This window comes from Lolium perenne, chromosome 7 (genome assembly GCF_019359855.2).
Source record: "Lolium perenne isolate Kyuss_39 chromosome 7, Kyuss_2.0, whole genome shotgun sequence".
Classification (NCBI taxonomy): domain Eukaryota; kingdom Viridiplantae; phylum Streptophyta; class Magnoliopsida; order Poales; family Poaceae; genus Lolium; species Lolium perenne.
This window is the reverse complement of record NC_067250.2, coordinates 91,843,424-91,865,982: the sequence shown is the minus strand read 5'-3', so window position 1 is coordinate 91,865,982 and position 22,559 is coordinate 91,843,424. Positions and strand designations below refer to the sequence as shown.

The 22,559-nt window shown below is 47.7% G+C and overlaps 2 protein-coding genes across 2 annotated transcripts; both read right to left on the bottom strand.

Moving 5' to 3' along the window:
- Nucleotides 1-9,521: 9,521 nt before the first annotated feature.
- On the bottom strand, nt 9,522-10,288 carry LOC127316670 (jacalin-related lectin 3-like). The gene is made up of 2 exons (XM_051347116.2): nt 10,069-10,288; nt 9,522-9,989 (listed from the first exon to the last, which is right to left on the bottom strand). The coding sequence occupies exons 1-2, from the start codon at nt 10,270-10,272 to the stop codon at nt 9,690-9,692; spliced, it is 504 nt and encodes a 167-aa protein (XP_051203076.1). The 5' UTR covers nt 10,273-10,288; the 3' UTR covers nt 9,522-9,689.
- A 1,756-nt stretch (nt 10,289-12,044) lies between these two features.
- LOC127316669 (ras-related protein RABA5c) lies at nt 12,045-15,347 on the bottom strand. The gene is made up of 2 exons (XM_051347115.2): nt 14,865-15,347; nt 12,045-12,592 (listed from the first exon to the last, which is right to left on the bottom strand). The coding sequence occupies exons 1-2, from the start codon at nt 15,199-15,201 to the stop codon at nt 12,276-12,278; spliced, it is 654 nt and encodes a 217-aa protein (XP_051203075.1). The 5' UTR covers nt 15,202-15,347; the 3' UTR covers nt 12,045-12,275.
- Between the last annotated feature and the right edge of the window lie 7,212 nt (nt 15,348-22,559).

Below are 22,559 nucleotides of genomic sequence, written 5' to 3'. Positions count from 1 at the left end.
GAATATTGCCCGAACAGCCTTTCTGGAACCAAAAACAGCAGAAAACAGGAACTGGCACTGTGGCATCTTGTTAATAGGTTAGTTCCGGAAAATGCATGAAATCATCATAAAGTGCAAGCAAAACATGTAAGTATTGTCATAAAACAAGCATGGAACGACAGAAATTATGGATACGTCGGGGACGTATCAATGCTTCCCTCTGCGAAGGGCCTTTCTTCTACTTTTATGTTGAGTCAGTTCACCCATTTACTTCTATCTCAAGAAGCAAACACTTGTGTTAACTGTGCATTGATTCCTACATACTTGGATATTGCACTTGTTATATTACTTTATGCTGACAATATCCATGAGATATACATGTTATAAGTTGAAAGCTGTAACATCCCAAGTTTCAATAAAATGAACAAGAGATAACTTTCAAGAATCCAAAAATTGGAGCCAACAAAAACTTTTCTCATCATATAGGACTATGCATATTAGCTCATCTTATTAATTTATTTGAGTGTGCATTTGCCATGATGCTTGCTTATGTGTTACTCTCTTTCTAAAACCCTAGCAATGATCATTTGATCACCCAAAGTCAAATAAAAATAAAATAGAAAAAAGAATTCTAACTTTCCACTTCACCCTCACATAAGGCCTATGCCATTTTTACAAATCTTTGATCTAGGCCAAATTGGTTTGCACCATTACTTGTAAATGGTTACTAGACACTTATTAACACCTTTGAAATCAAGCCAACTCAATTCAAATCAAATTTGAATCAAAATGGAGCCCACATGTGATTATGGTCATATGTGCCATTTTTACCCTGATGCCCACTTTAAGCCCCTGGATTTTCACCTTCCCCTTCTACACTTGGTCAAACCTTTTCACCTCATCCAAGACAACATCAAGCACTTCAACTTTGCCCAAAACCACCACCCCAAAAGCATTACCAATTTCAAATGGGAAGCAAGCAAAGTTGGAACTTTCTCACATATGCAAGATCATATGCAAAATGTGATTTTGCATCTCAATTCCATTTTGACCACCACCACCACCAAAATGCTCCATTTAATATTTGATTACAACCCACCAAAAAGATTTTCAAAATTCAAAAATTATTTTCTTGCGGGCATTCTGTCGAACACCTTGTTGGCAGGGTGAAAAATTGAGCCCATACCTCATTTTTACTTTGGACTTGGTCCAACCTTGCCCTCTCTGCACCCTGGAACCTCCCTCTCACCTCCTTGGACACGCTCATACCATCCCTTGACCGAGACCAAGCTCGCACGCGTCAGCACACGAGCGCCCAGACACGCCCAGGACTCGCCCATGCCGCGCCAGAGCGCGCATGGCGTTCACCCTGGACGCACCAGAGCGTGACGACGCCCCGCGTCCTCGCGTCACCTCGACCCCTCCTCTCAGCACCAGTCGACGCACGACGGCTCACTGGATCGCCCGGACACGCTCACTGGCCCGCGGGAACGCCAGGCGCGACGACCACGACGACGAGCTTCCGCCACGGTGACGCACCCTCCCGTCAAGCTCACCGTCGCCTCAGAGCCTCGTTTTCCCCACCATCAAGCGCGTCAGCCTCGCCAGGACACCAGTAACACGCCGCGCCCATCCCTTGCCTCTTCGCCGTCCTGGAACGACGACGACGACGACAAACCTAGCCGGGCGCCACAGCCACCTCCCGCCGCTATAAAAGGGGAGCTCCTCCCACTGAACTGAGCACGCCAACACCTTCCCCTCCCTTCACTGAACATTTTCCCCACCTCAATTGAGCACCACCTCGCCGGAGCTGCTCGAATCGCAAGCTCAAGTCCGTCGGAGCCCGCGGAAGCTCTGCTTCGATTGGCGCCTCCCCGAGCGCCGCCGCTGCTCCCAGGGCTTCCTCATCTACTACCCCTTCTCCGCGCCTACTGCCAGACCCCTGCAACGGCCTGGTACTCCCTCCAACCCCCTAGGCTCGCCGCCAGGGAGCTCGCCGCTCGCCGGAGACGACGACGTCTGTCGTTCGTCCGATCTCTTTCTAATCCAACCGCTCACATTTCACCGTACCGCTTCGGGCGTTAAGTCCCGCTGACGCGTGGCCCCCACGCTGTCAGGCGGCCCGCTGCGCTGGACGCAGTATTGGGCCGGCCCAAGTTCTTTTCCCGCGCGAGCCCACGGTTTGAATTCAATTTTGAAAATTAGAAAAATACACTAATCTGTTGCAAATTTTGAAATTCAATAGTGACAAATCTACTCGGCCAAATTTTACAAACTTTATATTTTTGGAAACCTTAGGAATTTATCTACACAATGCCACTGGATAGAACCCTAGATCTATTGTAGAATTAAAGTGGCAAAATAAACAAGGCAGGGACTTTTCTGTCTTATAATAATTCTTAAAAATCAAACATAAATGCTTTTCAGTTAATTCCACCTCCAATAATTCACATTTCACTTATACTAATTGTTTCTGCAAAAATATGCCATGCCTACTTTGAATGATCATGGCTTAGTTGTTTTAAATGCCCTTATGGCTATTTCTAGTCAAAGGTATTGTCCAAAACTATTAAGAAATCTTATGAGGGAGTTTTCTCTCATTTAAATCTTGTCACCACCAATTCCAAATGAAGTGGAGACTCTGGTTATTTAGGTCCCATAGGAATTGTTGGTGATATTAAATCTTGGTTATGCTAGAATTAAATGGTATGAGGTGCTCACCTCATTTAAATCTTTTTCTCCAAATGATAAGTGTGAAGAGGTTGACTTGGGTCAACCTAGGTCACATATTATGCATAAGAGAAATTAAATATTAATAAGAGAATAAGAGGAAATTATTTCTCTGAATAATTCAAAGTAACAATTAAGTTTAGTATGAGAGGAAATTATTTTTCTTAATTAATAAGAAAAGCACATCCACCAACATAATAGTAATATGTGATGCTAGTTCAAGTGTGTGAACCATGTTTGTGCATAGTTTAGTAAATTAGTTTAGTGTGATGATTGTGTACTCCGTATTCGTATTTTAGACGCTAGTACCGAGGAGTACCAGGAGGAGGAGGAGGTCTACTTCCAAGAAGAAGAAGACCACTTTGACCAGTTTCCCAACCAAGGCAAGATAATACTCTTGCAAAGTGCAAAGCTCACCATGAGCAAGGCATTACCCCAATTACTTTATGCTTATGATCCTATTTCCCAGTTTTACTCTACAAGCTTCATTTACCTTTGTTTTATCAAAGTACTTTTTGATTTATGATTTACCGGGTTAGTGTTGAGTTAGTACAAGAGTATCAAACTTAGCCTAGAAGCAAAGCAAATACTTAGCACCCCTCACACATAGTGGCTAGTGCTAAAGTTAAAATGACTACTCTAGATGGGAACTCGTGTTGATGAAATGAGGATGGTGAAAACCTTGGAATGATTAGTCATTTCCATTGAAAGATTTTGAAGGTGAATATGACACTGAAGTTGACTTGGTGACTTTGGTGAAAAACTGATGATTGAGTTGGATGCGATACCATTCCAATTTTTGAGTACCCCCACAATACCTGATTATGGGTAGGGCTTAGCTGGAAATTTATGTGTCTTAGTATGGGTTCCCTCTAAACAAGCGTCATCGGGGTTATGCCGAAAGCTGCCTCTACAACAAAAGAAATGATTGTGATATGACGTGATATGAGGTGAATGTCCGGCCCAAGCCCTGTGCAGTTCCCGGGTTAACAGTTGGTTTTCACCGGGAGGCCAAGCTCATGGGGAGAGGTGCCTATACTAGGGTGTGTAAGTGAAAGGTTAATGGTTGATGATCCGCGTACTGAATTACGATTATTCGGGGTTTTATCCCTGACGGATGTAATCAAATGTTGTGGCACAAGTGTGCGACCTCTGCAGAGTGTAGAACTATTCGAATAGCCGCGTCCGCGGATATGGACAATTGGAAAGGCCATTCTGTTTTCCGTCATCAGATTTTATATTTATGTGACTGGTGTTCTGGAACTTGACTTGAATGGTGAATTTGACTTTGAATCACAACTGAGTTGTGGGAATGACACTAATGTTCCCCCTTGAGTTAGTTAGCACATGGGGAGTTGTTTTCTACAATGTTTATCAAATAAAATTGGTTTTATGCAAATAAACTTAGAGCTTAGAACACCATTATATCAATGCTAGTACTTACTTTAGTGTTAGATTGCGAGTACTTAAAGTACTCACGGCTTTGTCCCTGGCTATTCAAATGGCCAGAATATGAAGCCGAGCAGCAGTACGAGGAGGACGATCAGCAGGACGTCTACCACAACTAGGAGCTTCTAACGTCAAGCGTTGGCCTGTGGACTAGAGAGTCCTTGTATCTTACGCTTCCGCTATGAACTTGTGTTTGTTCGTTGATCATTAGATCAACTATTTGTGTAATATGGATCATGTGATTCCAATTTGTAAGACATTATGGTTTGTAATGAATGATGACTGTGATACTTAACTATTATGCCTCGCAACAACAATTTCCTGGGATTGCGATGTATGACATAATAGGCATCTGGACTTTAAAAATCCGGGTGTTTACAAAAGCAACCGCTGAAACTTAATCTTCCTTTGTGTTGCTTCAATACCTTTACTATGAATTTATTGCTTTATGAGTTAACTCTTATGCAAGACTTATTGATGCTTGTCTTGAAAGTACTATTCATGAAAAGTCTTTGCTATATGATTCAATTGTTTACTCATTGCATTTACATTGCTTCGAATCGCTGCATTCATTACATGTGCTTACAATAGTATTGATCAAGATTATGATGGCATGTCACTTCAGAAATTATCTTTGTTATCGTTTACCTACTCGGGACGAGTAGGAACTAACCTTGGGGATGCTGATACGTCTACAACGTATCGATAATTTCTTATGTTCCATGCTTGTTTTATGATGATACTCACATGTTTTATACATACTTTATGTCATATTTATGAATTTTCCGGCACTAACCTATTAACGAGATGCCGAAGAGCCAGTTGTTGTTTTCTGCTGTTTTTGGTTTCAGAAATCCTAGTAAGGAAATATTCTCGGAATTGGACGAAATCAACGCCCAGGATCTTATTTTTCCACGAAACTTCCAGAACACCGGAGGAGATACGAAGTGGGGCGACGAGGCGCCCACACAACAGGGCGGCGCGGCCAGGCCTTGGGCCGCGCGGCCCTGGCGTGTGGGGCCCTCGTGGCGCACCCTGACCTACCCTTACGCCTACTTAAGCCTTCGTCGATAATAGTTCCAGTACCGAGAGCCACGATACGGAAAACCTTCCAGAGACGCCGCCGCCAATCCCATCTCGGGGGGATTCAGGAGATCGCCTCCGGCACCCTGCCGGAGAGGGGAATCATCTCCCGGAGGACTCTTCACCGCCATGGTCGCCTCCGGAGTGATATGTGAGTAGTTCACCCCTGGACTATGGGTCCATAGCAGTAGCTAGATGGTCGTCTTCTCCTCATTGTGCTATCATTGTTGGATCTTGTGAGCTGCCTAACATGATCAAGATCATCTATCTGTAATGCTACATGTTGCGTTTGTTGGGATCCGATGAATATGGAATACTATGTTATGTTGATTATCAATCTATCATCTATGTGTTGTTTATGATCTTGCATGCTCTCCGTTGCTAGTAGAGGCTCTGGCCAAGTTGATACTTGTAACTCCAAGAGGGAGTATTTATGCTCGATAGTGGGTTCATGCCTCCATTAAATCTGGGACAAGGAGAAAGTTCTAAGGTTGTGGATGTCTTTGTGCCACTAGGGATAAAACATCAATGCTATGTCTAAGGATGTATTTGTTGATTACATTACGCACCATACTTAATGCAATTGTCTGTTGTTTGCAACTTAATACTGGAGGGGGTTCGGATGATAACCTGAAGGTGGACTTTTTAGGCATAGATGCATGCTGGATAGCGGTCTATGTACTTTGTCGTAATGCCCAATTGAATTTCACAATACTCATCATAACATGTATGTGCATGGTCATGCCCTCTTTATTTGTCAATTGCCCTATTGTAATTTGTTCACCCAACCTGCTATTTATATTATGGGAGAGACACCACTAGTGAACTGTGGACCCCGGTCCATTCTTTTACATCGAATACAATCAACTGCAATACTTGTTCTACTGTTTTCTGCAAACATCATCATCCACACTATACATTTAATCCTTTGTTACAGCAAGCCGGTGAGATTGACAACCTCACTGTCACGTTGGGGCAAAGTAATTTGGTTGTGTTGTGCAGGTTCCACGTTGGCGCCGGAATCCCTGGTGTTGCGCCGCACTACACTCCATCACCAACAACGTTCAACGTGCTTCTTGGCTCCTACTGGTTCGATAAACCTTGGTTTATTACCGAGGGAAACTTGCTGCTGTACGCATCACACCTTCCACTTGGGGTTCCCAATGGGCGTGTGCTTTACGCGTCAAGATTAACATAAGGAAAAGACTCTATAAACTCAACCCACTTTGCATGGCGGCGATTCAACTTAGCTTGACTACGAATATGCTTCAAAGATTCATGATCAGAATGTATAACAAATTCTTTGGGCCATAAATAATGTTGCCAAGCTTCTAATGTCCGAACTAGCGCATATAATTTTTTATCATAAGTAGAATAGTTCAGACTAGGCCCACTCAATTTTTCACTAAAATATGCAACATGTTTGCCCTCTTGTAATAACACACCTTCCAAACCAATTCCAGTAGCATCACATTCCAGCTCAAAAGTCTTATTGAAATCAGGAAATTGGAGTAATGGAGCATGTGTTGACTTATCTTTCAGAATCATGAAGGTTCTTGTTGTGCATTGCCCCACACAAAGGGCACATCCTTCTTGGTAAGCTCATTCAGCAGCGCGGCAATGGATCCAAAATCTTTCACAAAGCGCCTATAAAAACCAGTGAGGCCAAGAAAACTCCTCACTTGTGTGACCGTCTTTGGCTGCGGCCAACTCTGGATTGCCTCAATCTTGGCTGGATCAACTTCAATTCCCTGCGCAGCAACAACATAGCCAAGAAACGCAACTCGATTGGTGCAAAAGGTGCAATTCTCAAGATTACATATAAACGTGCATCACGTAAAGCATTGAAAACAGCACGTAAATGATCCAAATGATCCTCCAAAGATTTGCTATAAATCAGAATATCATAAAAATATACCACCACAAAACGTCCAATAAAAGCACGTAAAACTTCGTTCATCAGTCTCATGAAAGTACTAGGTGCATTAGTTAAATCAAAAGGTATTACTAATCACTCATATAAACCGAACTTAGTTTTAAACATTGTTTTCCATTCATATCCTAATTGCATACGAATCTGGTGGTAACCACTACGCAAATCAACTTTAGAGAACATAATAGAACCACTCAATTCATCAAGCATATCATCTAAACGAGGTATTGGATGACAGTATCGAATGTTAATATTATTAATAGCTCTACAATCAGTACACATGTGTGAAGAACCATCTTTCTTAGGTACAAAGATAATAGGAACAACACATTGACTAAGAGACTCAGGAATGTAACCTTTATCATGGAGAACCTGAATTTGTCGCTCAATCTCTTTGGTCTCTTCAGAATTGGTACGATATGACGCACGGTTAGGCAACGAAGCTCCTGGAATCAAGTCAATTCGGTGTTCTATCCCACGAATAGGTGGTAATCCAGGTGGAACATATTGTGGGAACACATCAACGAATTACTGCAAATGGTTAGCAACCGCAGGTGGCAAAGAATGAGGCATATCCTCAAATGAAAACAGAACTTCTTTGCAAATAATAGCATAGCCACAAATCTCTGTTCCTTTAGAGTTTCGAGTTCTTGATAGGGCAAAAGTGGCCGATCTTTCGATGAGAGTATGATAACGTCGATTTGTTGGTGGAATTCGTGCTTGACGATCCGACTACACGTGCAAAGCTCGTGCGCCAATGCAATCACTAGGACAATCTTCGGGAGTTACTGATCTTGCGGATGCACGATCATCCTGATCAGCGAGTGTCTTAATTCCTACCTAAAATCGAGAACAAGTAAGAACTAATGATGCAATCAGAATATTGCGGATATAGATGAAAGCTTTATTGAAAAGGTGGGATTCCAAATAGTTGGTTTTGTTCTGGGCGTTGGCCTCAAAAGAAGTACACGAGAGTTGCAGCAATGGCTAACTTTTAGTCTAATCAAAATCCGAGTCTAAACGTGACAGCTAAGGGGGTATTTAAAGGAGGAAAAGGTGGGGTTTCGGCCAGCCATACGTATGGTGACCGAACCAAACCCTAGAAGGCCTTTCCCCCTTCAATACGGACTCTAAAAAGTGGTTGACTTAATTCCTGCGAAAATAACATGGGCCTGGCCCAAAACTAAAGGTGATGCAACACCATATTATGCTATAGACGAAATTATGAAGTGGAAAACTCTATATTTCGTCCATGTATTCATCTCTTCTTATGGTGGCTTCAAAGTTCTGAAATCACCACTTGCGGCGTCCTCTTCAATCCTCCAATGCTTCCTTCCATCTCCTCCATATGTGATCATGCTCCAATGCTTGTCCTCCTCATCCATGCTAGGTCCATCATTCCTAAGAGTAACAAACATATCTGATTTAGGCAGCATCATATTCTCATGTATATATATGAAAAATGGTTCCAAGAAACGAAAGTACCTGATAATTAAGTTGTTTGGCACGAGCTCGAGTGATTGGTCCTTGTATTTGTGTGGCTGTAGGTACAACGGTTGTATCAATAGATGAGATGTCCTCATCATTGGATCTTCTACTATGGTGTTTATTAATTTCTAGTTTTGTTGTACTCCCTCCGTTCCATTCTATAGTGTCTATAGTTTTTTGGCACGGAAATTAGCACAAGAGTGTTCTTTACACAAGACCCCCTAGATTAACGATTTGAGATCAGAGTAAAATGAGGGAAATCGGTAACTTCCTAAATTAACATAACAAATCCCACAAATCTCTCTGGTTGACTCTCCATATGTGTGCAGCCAGGTTATATTAAGGAAATAAAAACATTGCTTCCTAAATCTAAGAAATCGTTGGGGTCATGCATTAGGAATCTCAATTAATTGTTTCCTTTTTGTATGGATTTTTTTCACGCATGTCGTGTGGGAGCTGACCGGTAGAGGGGGTAATTGCAAAAGAGCCAAGATACAACCTTATATTCTAAAAAAATGCCAAAAATCTATATGCATTATAGAAAGGAACGGAGGGAGTATCAATTTGCTTCAACCAAATTATCTCTAGATCTGTATGCAGAGATTTTCATTAAATGCAAGTTGCCTCGGGCCCTCGGCACCGAACCGAATGGATCACACCACTAACGCACTGACCTGGCCGACCGAATCACGGCCCAAATTCTATCTGTGGTACGACAATCAGACCATTTGGATGGCCCGCTAGATGGAGCTGGAGTTTGTGCATGCAATGCAAGCGACACGCCCCACACACACTTTGGTTCTGATTGCATTTGCAAGTACGTCAGGGAGTCATTCCTCCGTGGAACTTGTTTGGTAGTACTATGATTTTGAACGAACACCGAATTATGATACAATTACAAGGTGAAGAAAAACACAAAAAGTACTATGAAATGGTAAATCGCATGTACGAGCCGTAACTAGTGAGAAACTATACTACGCACGTACGGTACAACAAAGAAACATCTACGAGGAGGGGACACGCTCGATCAGCTCCGTGGCGTCGTCGGCGCCGATTTGTCAGCCATCCTTCTCCTCGCCGGGACCTTATCAGCAACCATCTTGACGTATGTGCCGAGCGCGTCGAGGCGGCGACCGGAGCGCGCGTGGAAGCCGAGGATCTTTCCTCCGGCGGCGGGGAGCGTGAACGGCACGCCGTCCTCCTGCCCGTACGGCCCGAAGCTGCGTCGGTTGCCGACGAAGGTGAGCGACCTCACGGCGAAGCTGCCGTCGAACTCGCCGTAGTGTCCCACCACGCTGGTGAAGTGCTCGTCCGGCTGCAGGCAGATCTGGGGAGAGCATGCGAAACGAGATTAATGGCGACGTTGGTGTCTCCGTGGAGATCAGGAGCAATGTATGTGTGCATACCTCGGCGAGCGTTCCCCCTTGTCCTCCCCACAGGTCGGTCCACTCCTCCCGGCCGTTGCGCTCGTAGAGGACGGAGATGGCGTCGACGGTGTCGCCGTGGCGGACGACCACCTTGACGACGCGGTTGACGCCGCGCATGTCCATGTCCCTGTCGTGGCCGCCGCCGCCGCCGCAGGGCCCCATCCTCACGACCGAGCCCTCCATTTGTTTTCGTTGCTAGAAACAATGGGCAACACCAATTCAGCAAGTACGTGTGCTCTCAACGTACTATGCCGGGAGAGGCGACACAGAGTATAATACGAAGTCAACTAAGTACGTGCTTGGCACTAACATCACATTGCATACTGTTGTGTTCTGGCAACAGGTTAAGCACCTTCCTGCGGACAGGCTGAGGCTGTGCATGAGATTTGGCCTGCAACCCCTGCATTTCAACTTGACTTCACAGGCCAGGCCAATGAGGCTTTCATTTTTTTTCACTAATTTTTTTTTCAACCTTCTGCTTCTTATTCTTGTTCTTTTTTTTACCTTTTTATTTTCTGTTTTTTTTTATTTCCTGTATTGTCTTGTTCCTGCTTTTCCTATTTTTTTGCTTTTATTATTCATTTGATTTTTTCAAATTGATGTCGACACAACGTATGAAGCTGATCGAGGTAAGGGAGGATGTGTGCAATAGCCAGAGATAACAATGGTGTAAAATTTATGATGGCAGGTTGCAAAGAATAACATTTTGTTTTTTCCAGAATACATCCTGGAAGGTGTACTAATCATATAGAAGAAAGGGCAAGAAAGACCGAGCCACGAGTACCACTACCAACAGGGGGTGGCAGCTCCCCTAGAACATCAAAAGCCTAATCTCTGTCCGCCACGAAAATGGAAGGGGCTCGGAAAAACCAAAGGACTCCGAGCGGAAAAGCCTAGCTACACGCCACCTTTGGAACTCCTTCCTTATCCTATGTCGAATGGCCGTCACTGCCAGGGTGGCGCCATTGAACACTACATCATTCCTATGCCTCCAGATACACCAGAATACCAGGATGATCGCCGTCCACAAGTCTTTGCGCATAGCACTGGGCAACGAAGCGAGGTCCACCAGTGCACTATCTCAGATCCAGCGCCAGGCACCCACTCCAACCTGTTCCACTGCGTCAACGCCCACGCCCAGACCTCACGGGCAACCACGCAACCAAGCAGAGGAGGTGCTGGAGCATCTCCTGCTCCTGGCCGTAGAGGGGGCAGGCCGCCAGCCGTGGAAGGCCACGTCTCTAGAGCCTATCCGCCATCCAACACCTGTTTTGGGACACCAGCCAAGCAAAGAACTTGCAGCTGTATGGCGCCCTCGAGCGCCAAATCTCCGAAGCAACCGGCGCCACTGTAGTCCCCGCAAAGAAGGCCGCGTATGCCAACCTCGCGGAGAAATTCCGGTCCGCCGACCAACGCCACACAAAGGAGTCCTCTTGCTCCGGAACCAACGTAAGAATAACATTTTGTGGCGGATCAGTTCATGGTAGAGGCATAAGGTCTACGGGACCAACGTAAGAATAACATTTTGTGGCGGATCAGTTCATGGTAGAGGCATAAAGCCTAAGTAGGGATGAAACGGGCCTAAGTATGAGGAACTTTGATCACCGCTATTTAAAAAGGGGATATGGATTAAAAGGTCACCCTAATCAGATGACATGTAGGTAATTAATGGATAACATGCAGGTTATCAAAACAATGATGAATGGAGGTTTTTCAGCGATATCTTCAGTAGTGATTTTTGATTAATGCAGGATCTTTGATTCTTGTTTCAAGTACATTATCTTCAAGCATTGCAACAGGTAGGCCAATAAGGTAGCTCATGAGTTGTTAGCTAGGGATAGTTCCACTGGTCATGTAGATTTTTCTTGGGACGATGATCCCCTAGCTTTTTATTTCCCAAACTCATAGAAGATGTAAGTTGGCATGAGAATCTCTAAAGCTGGCCGAACAAAAAATAGTACGACAACCTTAACAGCATGACTTTTCCAATTAACAGACAGAAACAGTTCGTCTCCAATCTTACAGTAACACTACTATCCTCCTCTCAACCTGTAGAGTCTGTCTGTAACTCAGACGTGTAACAGAACCAAAATCCAATTTCGGGTTACAGGTTTACAAACAATACCAGTGACCAAAAACACCACATTTCAGTAAAACCCAATAATGAACAATGTACCATGGTTTTGCTAGCAACACCCGAACCGGTTCGTCTGCTTTTGGCTGTCTTTCGAGTCATCATCGTCGATGTTCACCCTGTTGAGGGATAGCTCGGCCTTGTAAGAGTCGGAGTTCAGTATCTTCCTGCTCACACTGCCGTAGATATCCTTTATGACGAGCTCGAATGCCGTCTTCACATTCGTCGAGTCCAGAGCTGACGTCTCCATGAAGAAGAGCCCCTCAGATTCCGCAAGTGCTTTGGCTTCCTCGACTGGCACTTCACGGATGTTCTCCAGATCGCATTTGTTGCCCACCAACATCTTGGCTAGCGTAGTGTCAGAATGTGCTGCATTGGCGTTCAGGATAGATTTATGTTACTTGAGCAGAAAAAACACACAGTATTTGCAAATGAAAAAGTGTTCACGCTTGTACAAAGGAATGACTTGTGGTTGTCAAGCGTCAACATGATATATACTGAAAATCAAGCAGTGAAAGGCACTGAACAAAAAAACAGAACCATAAGTAGGAAATGTGTCCAGAGAACAAAAAGAAGAAATGTATCCCATAAGTGCAAGGAATGACATGTTGTCAACATGATCTGTACACGTGGGAAACTGAGTGGTGAAAGGATTGAACAAGAAAACAGAACCATCGAAAGTAGTAGTATATGAGTTCTGTAGAACAAGAAAAAAGGAAACACATCATGGATCATTACGAGTTTTTAGTAATTTGCTCACAAGGAATAGGATTAGTTGATTCTAAGTTTTTGTAGAATAATTGCTTTTAGGCTAGCGAAATGAACCATGTAATCAAGGATATCGTTAGTAGTTGGTATGACGTGAGAGACTAGCACCAAGAAAACCATCATGCCTGATCCACACATAAGAATATTGTCATGAGTGTAAATTTTTTTTTAGTACCATGAGCATAGTCATACAACAATAGTCCCCATCATGTATGATGGCTTTTGATAGATCTGTTACCCATATCCATGTAAGCTACTCCCTCGGTCCCATGAAAGATGTCCTAAATTTAGATGTATCTAGACACCATCCAAATTTAGACAAATCTATGATATCTTTCATGGGATAGAGGGAGTAGTTATTTTCAACACCCAATAGGCACAAAATCATTACGCATTTTTGGGGACAAAGCATAAGCAGCGTCTAAATCATTTTCATTTTCAATATGTAAGATGCATGCTGAATTGCTGATACATAAGCTACATGCAAGATTCTCAGAAATTGCTCCAAAACAACACAAAAATGTAGAGAGAAACACAAAAAGTACATGTGGCTGAAAATGTTAATCTTGCTGATCATTTTTTTGGGAAAGGACAGACCCGCTGATGGCCTAGCCTCTGCACCGGTTGATGCATGCATCCAGTGAATTGCCGATCATAGTGCTGTACTGGTACATCCATAACACCGCAATACTTGTTTAGTCTGCTATGATATTTAGTGTTCTAAATAAATAAGTACTTGGGAACTAGAATAATTAGAATGTATCATCCTCTGACTTGAGTTTCGTTGCATATTAATTCACAGTAAAACACAGATTTCAACTTAGAATCAAGGATGCATTTGTTCTTCTTTACACGATTGTATCATCAGCATAGCTTCCTCTTCAGCCAAGATTTACCCTTGCACCTAGCTGAACCACATGTACGTTTCGGGAATGAGCCTAAACATGCTCAAACAGCAACATGCTCAAAATTTGCCTCCAAGTAGAAATGTAGAATAAAACGTGGTCAGCACCTATAGAAAAGGTTTAGCCTCAAACCATTAACAAACTTAGGAGTGGCTCATATCATGCTCTGATGTATCAATTGTATTGTAACAAGAGAATGGCTTCCATGTTGTTGCAACAAGCATATGGGCAAAGCATAATCAGAGTAATTGGAGGATATTGGTCAGAACAATTCTAGAGTTCCTGCAGACAACAAGAAACAACCAGACAACGACAACTATGTTTCCAACATGTTTAACACCAGACTGCTAATTTGTGGTGACCAATATATTTGCAGCTCTGCATTTCTGTCCTGAAGAACTAATTCAAGCTAAGCAGGCTCCAGGACAGAAATGCAGAGCTGCAAATATATAGGTCACCACAAATTAGCAGTCCCAAGGAAAGGATGATTTCTATTTCAATGTCACATCCAAAACAAGCAACTCGCAAAGTAATTACCAGTCACCAGATGGTGGTCCTGACATCCGCTCCTCAAACATTCCACAAACAAGCCTTTGCATCATCAGGAATCAGATCCAGATTCAGGATAGGTCACCCAATCCGCCGGTCTAACAATTCTATCAGAAAACGGCGAATCCAGTTACCATTTAGGCGTCTACAAGCTAGGTGCGACAACAGAATCAAAAAAAATAGTCCGTCCTACAATCCTCCACTGGGTTGTAGTATATGCTGCTGGAGGAACACTAGTGTCCCTTTCGACGCTGAACAGAATAAACCCAACCCAGATCTAGCGAATCAACTTTTTTCCGATGGGAATTTTAAGGAATCATCATCAGCGGATCCAAGCTAGTAACAGACAGCGCAAGGAAGCAAGTGGGCTAGTTAATTAAGCAAGCCAAGCAAGGGAGCAGTTGGGTGCGAGTACTTACTGTTGAGTTCTTGGAGCCATCGTCCGACGTTGTCGAAGGTGGCCCGTCGCGAGATGTCGTAGACGAGCAGCGCCCCGAATGCGCCCCGGTAGTACGCCGACGTGACGGCCCTGAATCGCTCCTGGCCCGCGGTGTCCCAGATCTGGGCCTTGACCTCCTTTCCGTCGATGTCCATGCTCTGCGTCTGGAACTCGACCCCGATGGTGGCCTTGGAGTGGAGGTTGAACTCGTTGCGCGCGTAGCGGGAGAGCAGGTTGCTCTTGCCCACTGCGCTGTCCCCGATGATCACCACCTTGAAGAGGTACTCCTCCGCCTCGCCGTCCGAGTCGTCGCCCATCGCCGCCGGCCGACGGGTGAGCGGGGGCGCGGAGCTGCTTGGAGCGGCTGCCACCTTTGGCGACACGGCACGGTCGAGCGCTCCGGGTGCTGGGGAGTGCAGGAGATTTTGTAGCAGCGGCGCGGTGGGTTTTGACCGAACAGGAAGAAGGTGAGGTCGGGTTTGGGCCGGCGCGGCGAGGTCTTCTTCTTCTTGTGTGGGTGGGGTGGTGAGGGAAGCGTCGGGTGTCGGGAGGAGACGAGTGGGAGGCTAGTGGGGGCGCACGCACTCGGCGGCGGGGCCACGGTGTCGGTGGGACGCGTCGCCCGTAGTGAGTTGGCGCCGCGTTGTTCGCTGGGTCGACCGCGGGCCACGGTCAGTCGGTCACGATGGAGTGGGCTGCTCGCGTCGTGAGCCAGCTGAGCTGTCGAGGCAAAACACCGTTTTGGTTCCTAGCTACAGGTATCGCAACAGGAGTGGTACGTGCCCTCCATCATCCCACTGTGATGCAATTCAGCTCCCTGATTCTAACCAAGGATTCTTCGCTCATAGAATAGCCAACGGAACTCACAACAACATCCCAACGGAACTCACAACAATATCCCAAAACCATTCCCGTTATTTGACATACGTTAGAGCATCTCCACTCGTGCCCCCGTCGAGGCCCCCGGCGAGCGTTTTTTCCATCCGGACGGCGTAATTCGGCCCAGTCGCGCCCCCGGTTCCTCGTTTTCGTCCGGATTTGGCCCTTCATCCATCCGGCGAGCCCACGCCATCCCCGGCCCCCCGGGGAGCGCTCGGGGACTCCGGATGAAACGAAAGCGCGCGAAACGTTCCCGCGCATCTGGTGGCCCCAACTTGTCGGCGAGAGACACCGATCGTCGTCCTCATCGCATCGTCTTCCGCGCGCTGTAAAAGCCTGCCGCCGGTCAGCATTCGCCGGACGCGTAGCTTCCACGCGGCGAGTTAATGCCGTCGCCTCGGTTTCATGCGCGCCTACCGCTATTTATCGCCGAACTACCCCGGCTGCCCCGCATTCACCTCCTCGCTCGTCTTCCCCCCAAATCATCCCCGAACTCGAAGGAACCAGCAATGGCGAACGACGGTGCGGCCAACAACGGCTTCGGCCGCCGCTCTCTCCACCAATGGGAGGGGCGACTCCTGCACGCGGCGGGCTACCCTGCGCCGCCGGACTTCCGCGCGCCGGGAGGCTGGAGGCTGAGCGCAGGCGGCGTGCCGATCCCGCCGCCGCCAACGGGTGGTGGCGCACTCGAAGCGGCGATCGAGGAGGTGCGCCTCACTCTCAGTGATGAGCAGCGCGCGGATCCGCGCTTCTTCCCCGACAACCACGAAGCGTGGATCGCGTTCTTCCGGCGAAGGTACGAACGCGAACTCGCCGCTTACGACGGCCCTCCTCCTCCTCCGGCAAGGAACAACGCCGCTGGCCGCCGCCGATGGTGGAGCGCGCCCAACCGCACCCTCGAGAATGTGCTCGCACATCGAGGACGGGAACTCCCCGTCACAGGGGATGCCGCCGCCGGTGGCGGCTACCGTGTCGCGCCGGCACGGTAGTTCCTGGATACCGAGGAGGATGGCGCCGTCCTCTTCGTCGTCGGGCTCGAGATCGGCGTCTAGGTCCGGCGGGTCGACGCCGGCCACCGTCAAGAAGGAGTGGCCGTCTCCGGCCACCGTGAAGAAGGAGCCGGCGTCTCCACCGCCGACCAGAGGGCGCAGTAGCGGCGCGCTCGTCATCCGCGACCAGCCCTCCTCGCCGCAACGCGGGCGGAAGAGGAAGACGGCGAAGAATGAGGCCGCCGCGGCCGCCGCCAACCAGCTCGCCGAGGAGGAGGCGAAGCGCGCGGAGGACGCCGCGGTGGCGGAGGCGATCGCCAGTCGCCGAAGGACCTGGTGCCCGCCGACAACGACCTCCCCATCGACGCCGCGCTGGAGTGGTCCAGCGCGGCCCCAGGGAGCGCCGAGAGGCGGAGCGACGGCGGCGGATGTTGGATCGGCCGCCGCGCGACAACTCGCCGCCGCGCCGCCGCACCGTCGTCCTCGCGGAACGCCGCGCCCAGGGAGGTGATCAAGCTCGAGGAGAGCAGCGACGACGACATCTACCGGCCGTCGCCTCCACGCGCCGGCGACGCTGGCCAGGGCACGAGCCGCTGGTACGAGGCGCCGCCGCCCCAGGACGACGCCGGCTCCAGCGACGACGACGACGGCGGCGACTACACGACCTTCTACCACCATTTCGGCATGTAGGAGGCCGCTTTTAGTTTTAGTATTAGTTTGCCAATCGCCGAATTCAAATATATGTACGAATTCGGCCTATTTATGTACGAACTCGCCTCTATATGTTAAATATCATTAAATTTCGCTTATGTTTGAACGAATTCGCCTATTTTGTCTGAATTCGTCGTATTACGTTGCATCCATCCTGGGCTCGCGGCTGGGAAAATGGGCCTCCCCACGCCAAATCTTCCTCCAATCCGGACGAAAATTTCGCCGGATTTGGGCATGGGGAGTCCAAACGAGTGGGGATGCTCTTGGATGTTTAACTGCTCTCAGCCGCACGTCTCAAAAGCATTTTCGTCAGCCGTCCCGAGCCCATCGTGAGAAACACGTGAGAATCGTATATTAGATTCATGATTCTGATAACTAAGCCATCTCCAGCGGTGCGACGCAAACAGACGCTGAGCGACCGTTTTCGTCCGCCGTGACCGGAAATGCGTCTGGGTCCTGCTCCAGCGGGGCGACGCAAAGTGACAGGACTGTCCGCGGAGACGCAAGTCTGGCCCAAATATGCACCTCGGGTGCGTCTCTGCGGACGCGCAAAGTGTCCGCTCGCGTCTGGCGGACGTTTCGTCGGGCCCGCCTGGCAGCGACCCTGCGTCGATGCGTCTTCTCAAACGCGCCAGCGACTGGCGCCGCTGCGCCGCTTCGGCAGTCTGCGCCACGTTAATGGCGATGCCTCGGCTGCCGAGCGACCGCAGCCCACCTCCGCCAACCACGTTAATGGCGACACCACGCGTCCCGCGGCCACCGCATGCCTCCGGCCTATATAAAGGGGGCGCGCGTTCTTCTTCCTCATCCACTCCTCCAAAGAAACCCTAGCCGCCACAAAGCTCGACCGTAGCGCCGTCTAGGTGTTCCTGCGACGCAGCCAGGCCCGCGAGGAAGTCCATGGCCGGTCCTGGTGGACGGCGAGGCGGTCGAGGCCGCGGCCCTGGGCGCCCCCGGGGCCGGGGAAGGGGCAACCATGGTGGAGCAGCTACGGCCCCACGCTCACCGTCGCATGCGCCCTCCTCGTCTTCGCAGGACGACCGCTGCTTCGAGTTCCTCCTCCGCATCGACGACGACCCACTCGGCATCAAGCGGCTCCCGGACAAGTTCGCCGAGTTCGTCGATAGCGTCGAGCCGGCGCATTTGTAGCTACGGGAGGCCAGCTGCAACTTCTGCCGCTGGACCGTGGATGTCCTGTTCGACGGGCAGGGCAAGATGTACCTGCACACGAGGTGGGACAAGTTCGCCCATGACCCCGCGCTCGAGCCCGACTGCCAGCTCACCTTCCTCTACGAGGGGGACAGCGAGATGATCGTAAATGTGTTCGACGAGACAGCCTGCCGCAGACACTACCACACCGGCAAATCCGGCTCAGACACCGATAGTTATAACTTAGAGTGTTCTTTCTTTGCAGCGAATCTAGCTACGGGCTAGACGAAGCCAGTAGTGGAGGTCTATGTCTGTTCTTCCTCGGTAGAACCAACAAGGGCACCGTCTCCTCCCGCTGGGTTTTCCAGTTTGGGTGATTGGGTGTGCCCTCGAATGTTCTTTCTTGGCAGCGAATATACGGAAATCAACACAACTGGTTTCTTTTTTTTTAAAATGTTATATTTGTGTCAACCATGGTTCAAACTATGTGTTAGTTTGTGTAAACCATGTTCCAAACTATGTGTTAGTTTGTGTAAAATCATGTTTCAATATGTAATATTTGGAACTATGTTTAAATGGAGAAGAGGAAAAAAACAAGAAAAAAATGTGTCGCCCCGCTGGAACCAACCCCAGACGCAAACGGACGCGCAGACAAAAATGGTCATTTTAGCGTCCGCGACGCGACGCAAACGGACGCGCGCGGACAATAAAATGCGTCGCACCGCTGGAGATGCCCTAAGTCACCATCATTTTTTCGACTATGATTTTAGACACAAGGGCGTAAAGTTCCACATGTTTTGGGCTTATGATATTTAAACAACTTCCATTACTAGCTACTATAATATGTGCAATTGTTCTCAAATATTAGTTTTGAAGTGTGATGCATTCGTATATTTGTTTTCTTCATCTTGCGAGCTACCTTTCTTTCCCCCTTTTTTCTGGCTTAATTTGGTTTGGTTCAACTTAGTCTTTTTTTTGCATCATTTAGGATGCTTTATTGTTTCTTTACTTTTATGGACATTGGAAGATGCTTCTTGTAAGGGTACATTGCTCCTATGTGTGGTTTTGGTAATTAATGACAACTTCTATGACTAATGTTTTCATTAAGTTTATATGAAGGAATATTCCATAGGTACTACTTGTACTCCATGTGTAGGATTCAAGTATGGATGCAATGAAGATAAAGATATACCTTGAGTATTGGCATCAAGATCATCGATTTGAAGACATATATGTGATATGATCAAGAAGAAGAAATAAAGATGAAGTTCTTATGTGGAACTCTATATTAGACATGCTCTAGCTTATGTGTTAAGCAATGAATGATTATGATCTTGAGTGCTTGATTCTAAATGAAGAATTCAAGATATGGCTCTAAGTCGGTGTCACGATAGTCTCATAAGTTGAGCTATGGTTGACTAAGATTTAGAGCATGCAAACAAATGAAGAATTCTTTATACACCTCAACATAGTATGATAGAGCATGAGAAGATACAATGTTGACCAATATAAAGAGTGAAAAATAGATTCAAGTTTGGTCAAAGAGTGAAGCATGAAGAATGTGCCACTTGAAGTCGTGTGGTATGGTAAGCCTTATCAATTATGCTTTATGAACTAACACATCATATATGTGCTCTTGTGTTGTTTATGTGGGTTAGGTATCTTTCCATGAGCATGCGTCAAAAGTGAGATCTCATATAGCCCATGAGAGGATGACATTAAGTGGTGATCGTCATCAAGGTTGAGTTGGGAAAGTTCAAGTTGAGCATCTCAAGAGGATCACATGCTTGAAGCTTGTTGTCCATTTAGTGATAATGGACATGTGGAGATGTGCTTAATGAAGCTATCCCATAATGGCGTATGTGGGAGCAAATCATGAATCTTCACGAAACAAAAATGATCAAGTAATGCACTACGACTTGATGGAACTTGAAGCGTTGTCATCAAGATCAAGCAGGATGCGCAAGGCAAAGGTATGACCTTGCTAGGTTTTCCTTTTACCAGTCTCAAGGTGGTTGTTGGGAGATATGGTTATAGGATAGATAACCGCACTATCAAGAGGGGCTTTCGGTTGGATAACTTGATCACATCGCCTTAGGGAGATCAATCCTTTGCATACTTTGCATATCCCTATTGCTTCATGGTATTTCTCTGTGTGAGGTTCTTGAGCTTGTTGCTAGCCTTTCAACAAGCCCAAGTTCATTGAAAACGGAATCCACCTGCATCTTCTATTGCATTTTCGAGTTTGGAAGTCTTTACCGTTTCTTGACGGTGGGAGAATCCCTCTCAAAAATCATCTAAAAATATTCTGTGAGGAGTCTCAATATTTACAACAAAATTGGTTTCATGACGATCGGAGTTCGGGAACATTTTATGTTTGTAAAAGAAAAGGAAAAAAGATTTTGGCCTGAAGCAGTCTAGCCCACCGCCCGGCACCGCCGAGCCTGCCACCGGCCCATCCGGTGCACACCGGATCTACCGCTTGTGCACACCGGGCCTGTTCCAGGGGTTTCCCGACCCATGGTCGGTTCCCCGCCCGGCGGGCCACCGAACGGTCCGGCCTGTCAGCCGCTGCTGCGGGCCTGTGCGCCAGCCTGTCTGGAGCTCGGCCCGGTCGACCGGCCTCCCCTCGGTTGGGCCTTCATGGCTGCTGCTCGGCCTGCCAGCACCCCGTCCGGCCTGTCAGCCGGCACTACCGGCCTGTCCGGAGCCCGCCCGGTGGACCGGCCGGCTGGGCCATTTTTGTGCCTGTTTTTCTCCCCAACGGTTCTATTTTCTCCTAGACTATAAATAGGCCTTCTTCCACCTTGGGCTGGGTATGTTCTTCCACACTCTCTCCTCCATTTTTGACTTTGAAGAACTTGCCCTACCTCTTGATTCCTCCCATGATTCTTGCTCATTCTTGAGGGATTTGAAAGAGCGGATCTAGATCTACAACTCCACCAATCCATTCCTCCTCTTTGTGAGGGGAACTCTTGGGATCTAGATCTTGGAGTCATTTATTGACTTCCTCCATTGTTCTTCCTCTCTAATCTCATCCTAGCATTTGTTGCTTTGGTGGGATTTGAGTGTGAAGGATTTGAACACCTTTGGTGTTCTTGCTTTGCATCATTGCATAGTGTTGAGCTCTCCACCATGATTAGTTCGAGTGAGAGACCATGAGCTTGTTACTGATAAGGGGTGGCCCGATCTTCTCAGTAAGCAACGGTGGTGATGATGATCACGGGGTGATAGCAGCGGAGGAACACAACGATGTAGTGGATGATAACTTGTATGACGCAACGAGATCTCTCGATTGGTCCCTGTCGCCAATGCAACAGCTCTCAACCCTGCAAGATATTCGCAACTCCACACACTTGCGCACGTAGCCGCCAACCACGAAGCGGTAAGTTGCAACCGTCTAATTCCCAATGGAACAGCAGATCACACAAGACTTTTCAGATCTACACAATATCAAGCAATATGGTGTAGGGGATTCAATAGTTTTGCAGAGCAAACAACTAAGAACTAGGGTTTATCTTAAACGTGGTCTAAAGCAGCTAGGGGGCGTCCTGGGCACTTATATAGGCGTCCGGGACGACTTCTGGTCGAAAAGATACAAGAATAACCGACCCAGAATAGATCTGGTCGAGACAGACTCGGACACGGCCGGTCTGGGAACCGGTCGACCGGGCCTGGGACCGGGCTGGCCGGTTCAAACCGGGCCAGGGACCGGGTGGCGACCGGGCTCTGGAATTGTCGCGCAGTAACCCGTCCGGTTGCAGTCAGCAGAGCGCCCGGTTGGCGCCGGGGCGGATCCGGCCTGCCGCCCGGTTGGACCGGGCCAGGGACCGGGCGCGCCGGCGTGGCGGCCGGTCTGACCGGGTGCTGGGCCGGCCTGGACTTTGTCTTCTCCTCTCGCGCATGCCTCCCGCTCCTCCCTCGCGCGTCCATGAGATTTCTTCATG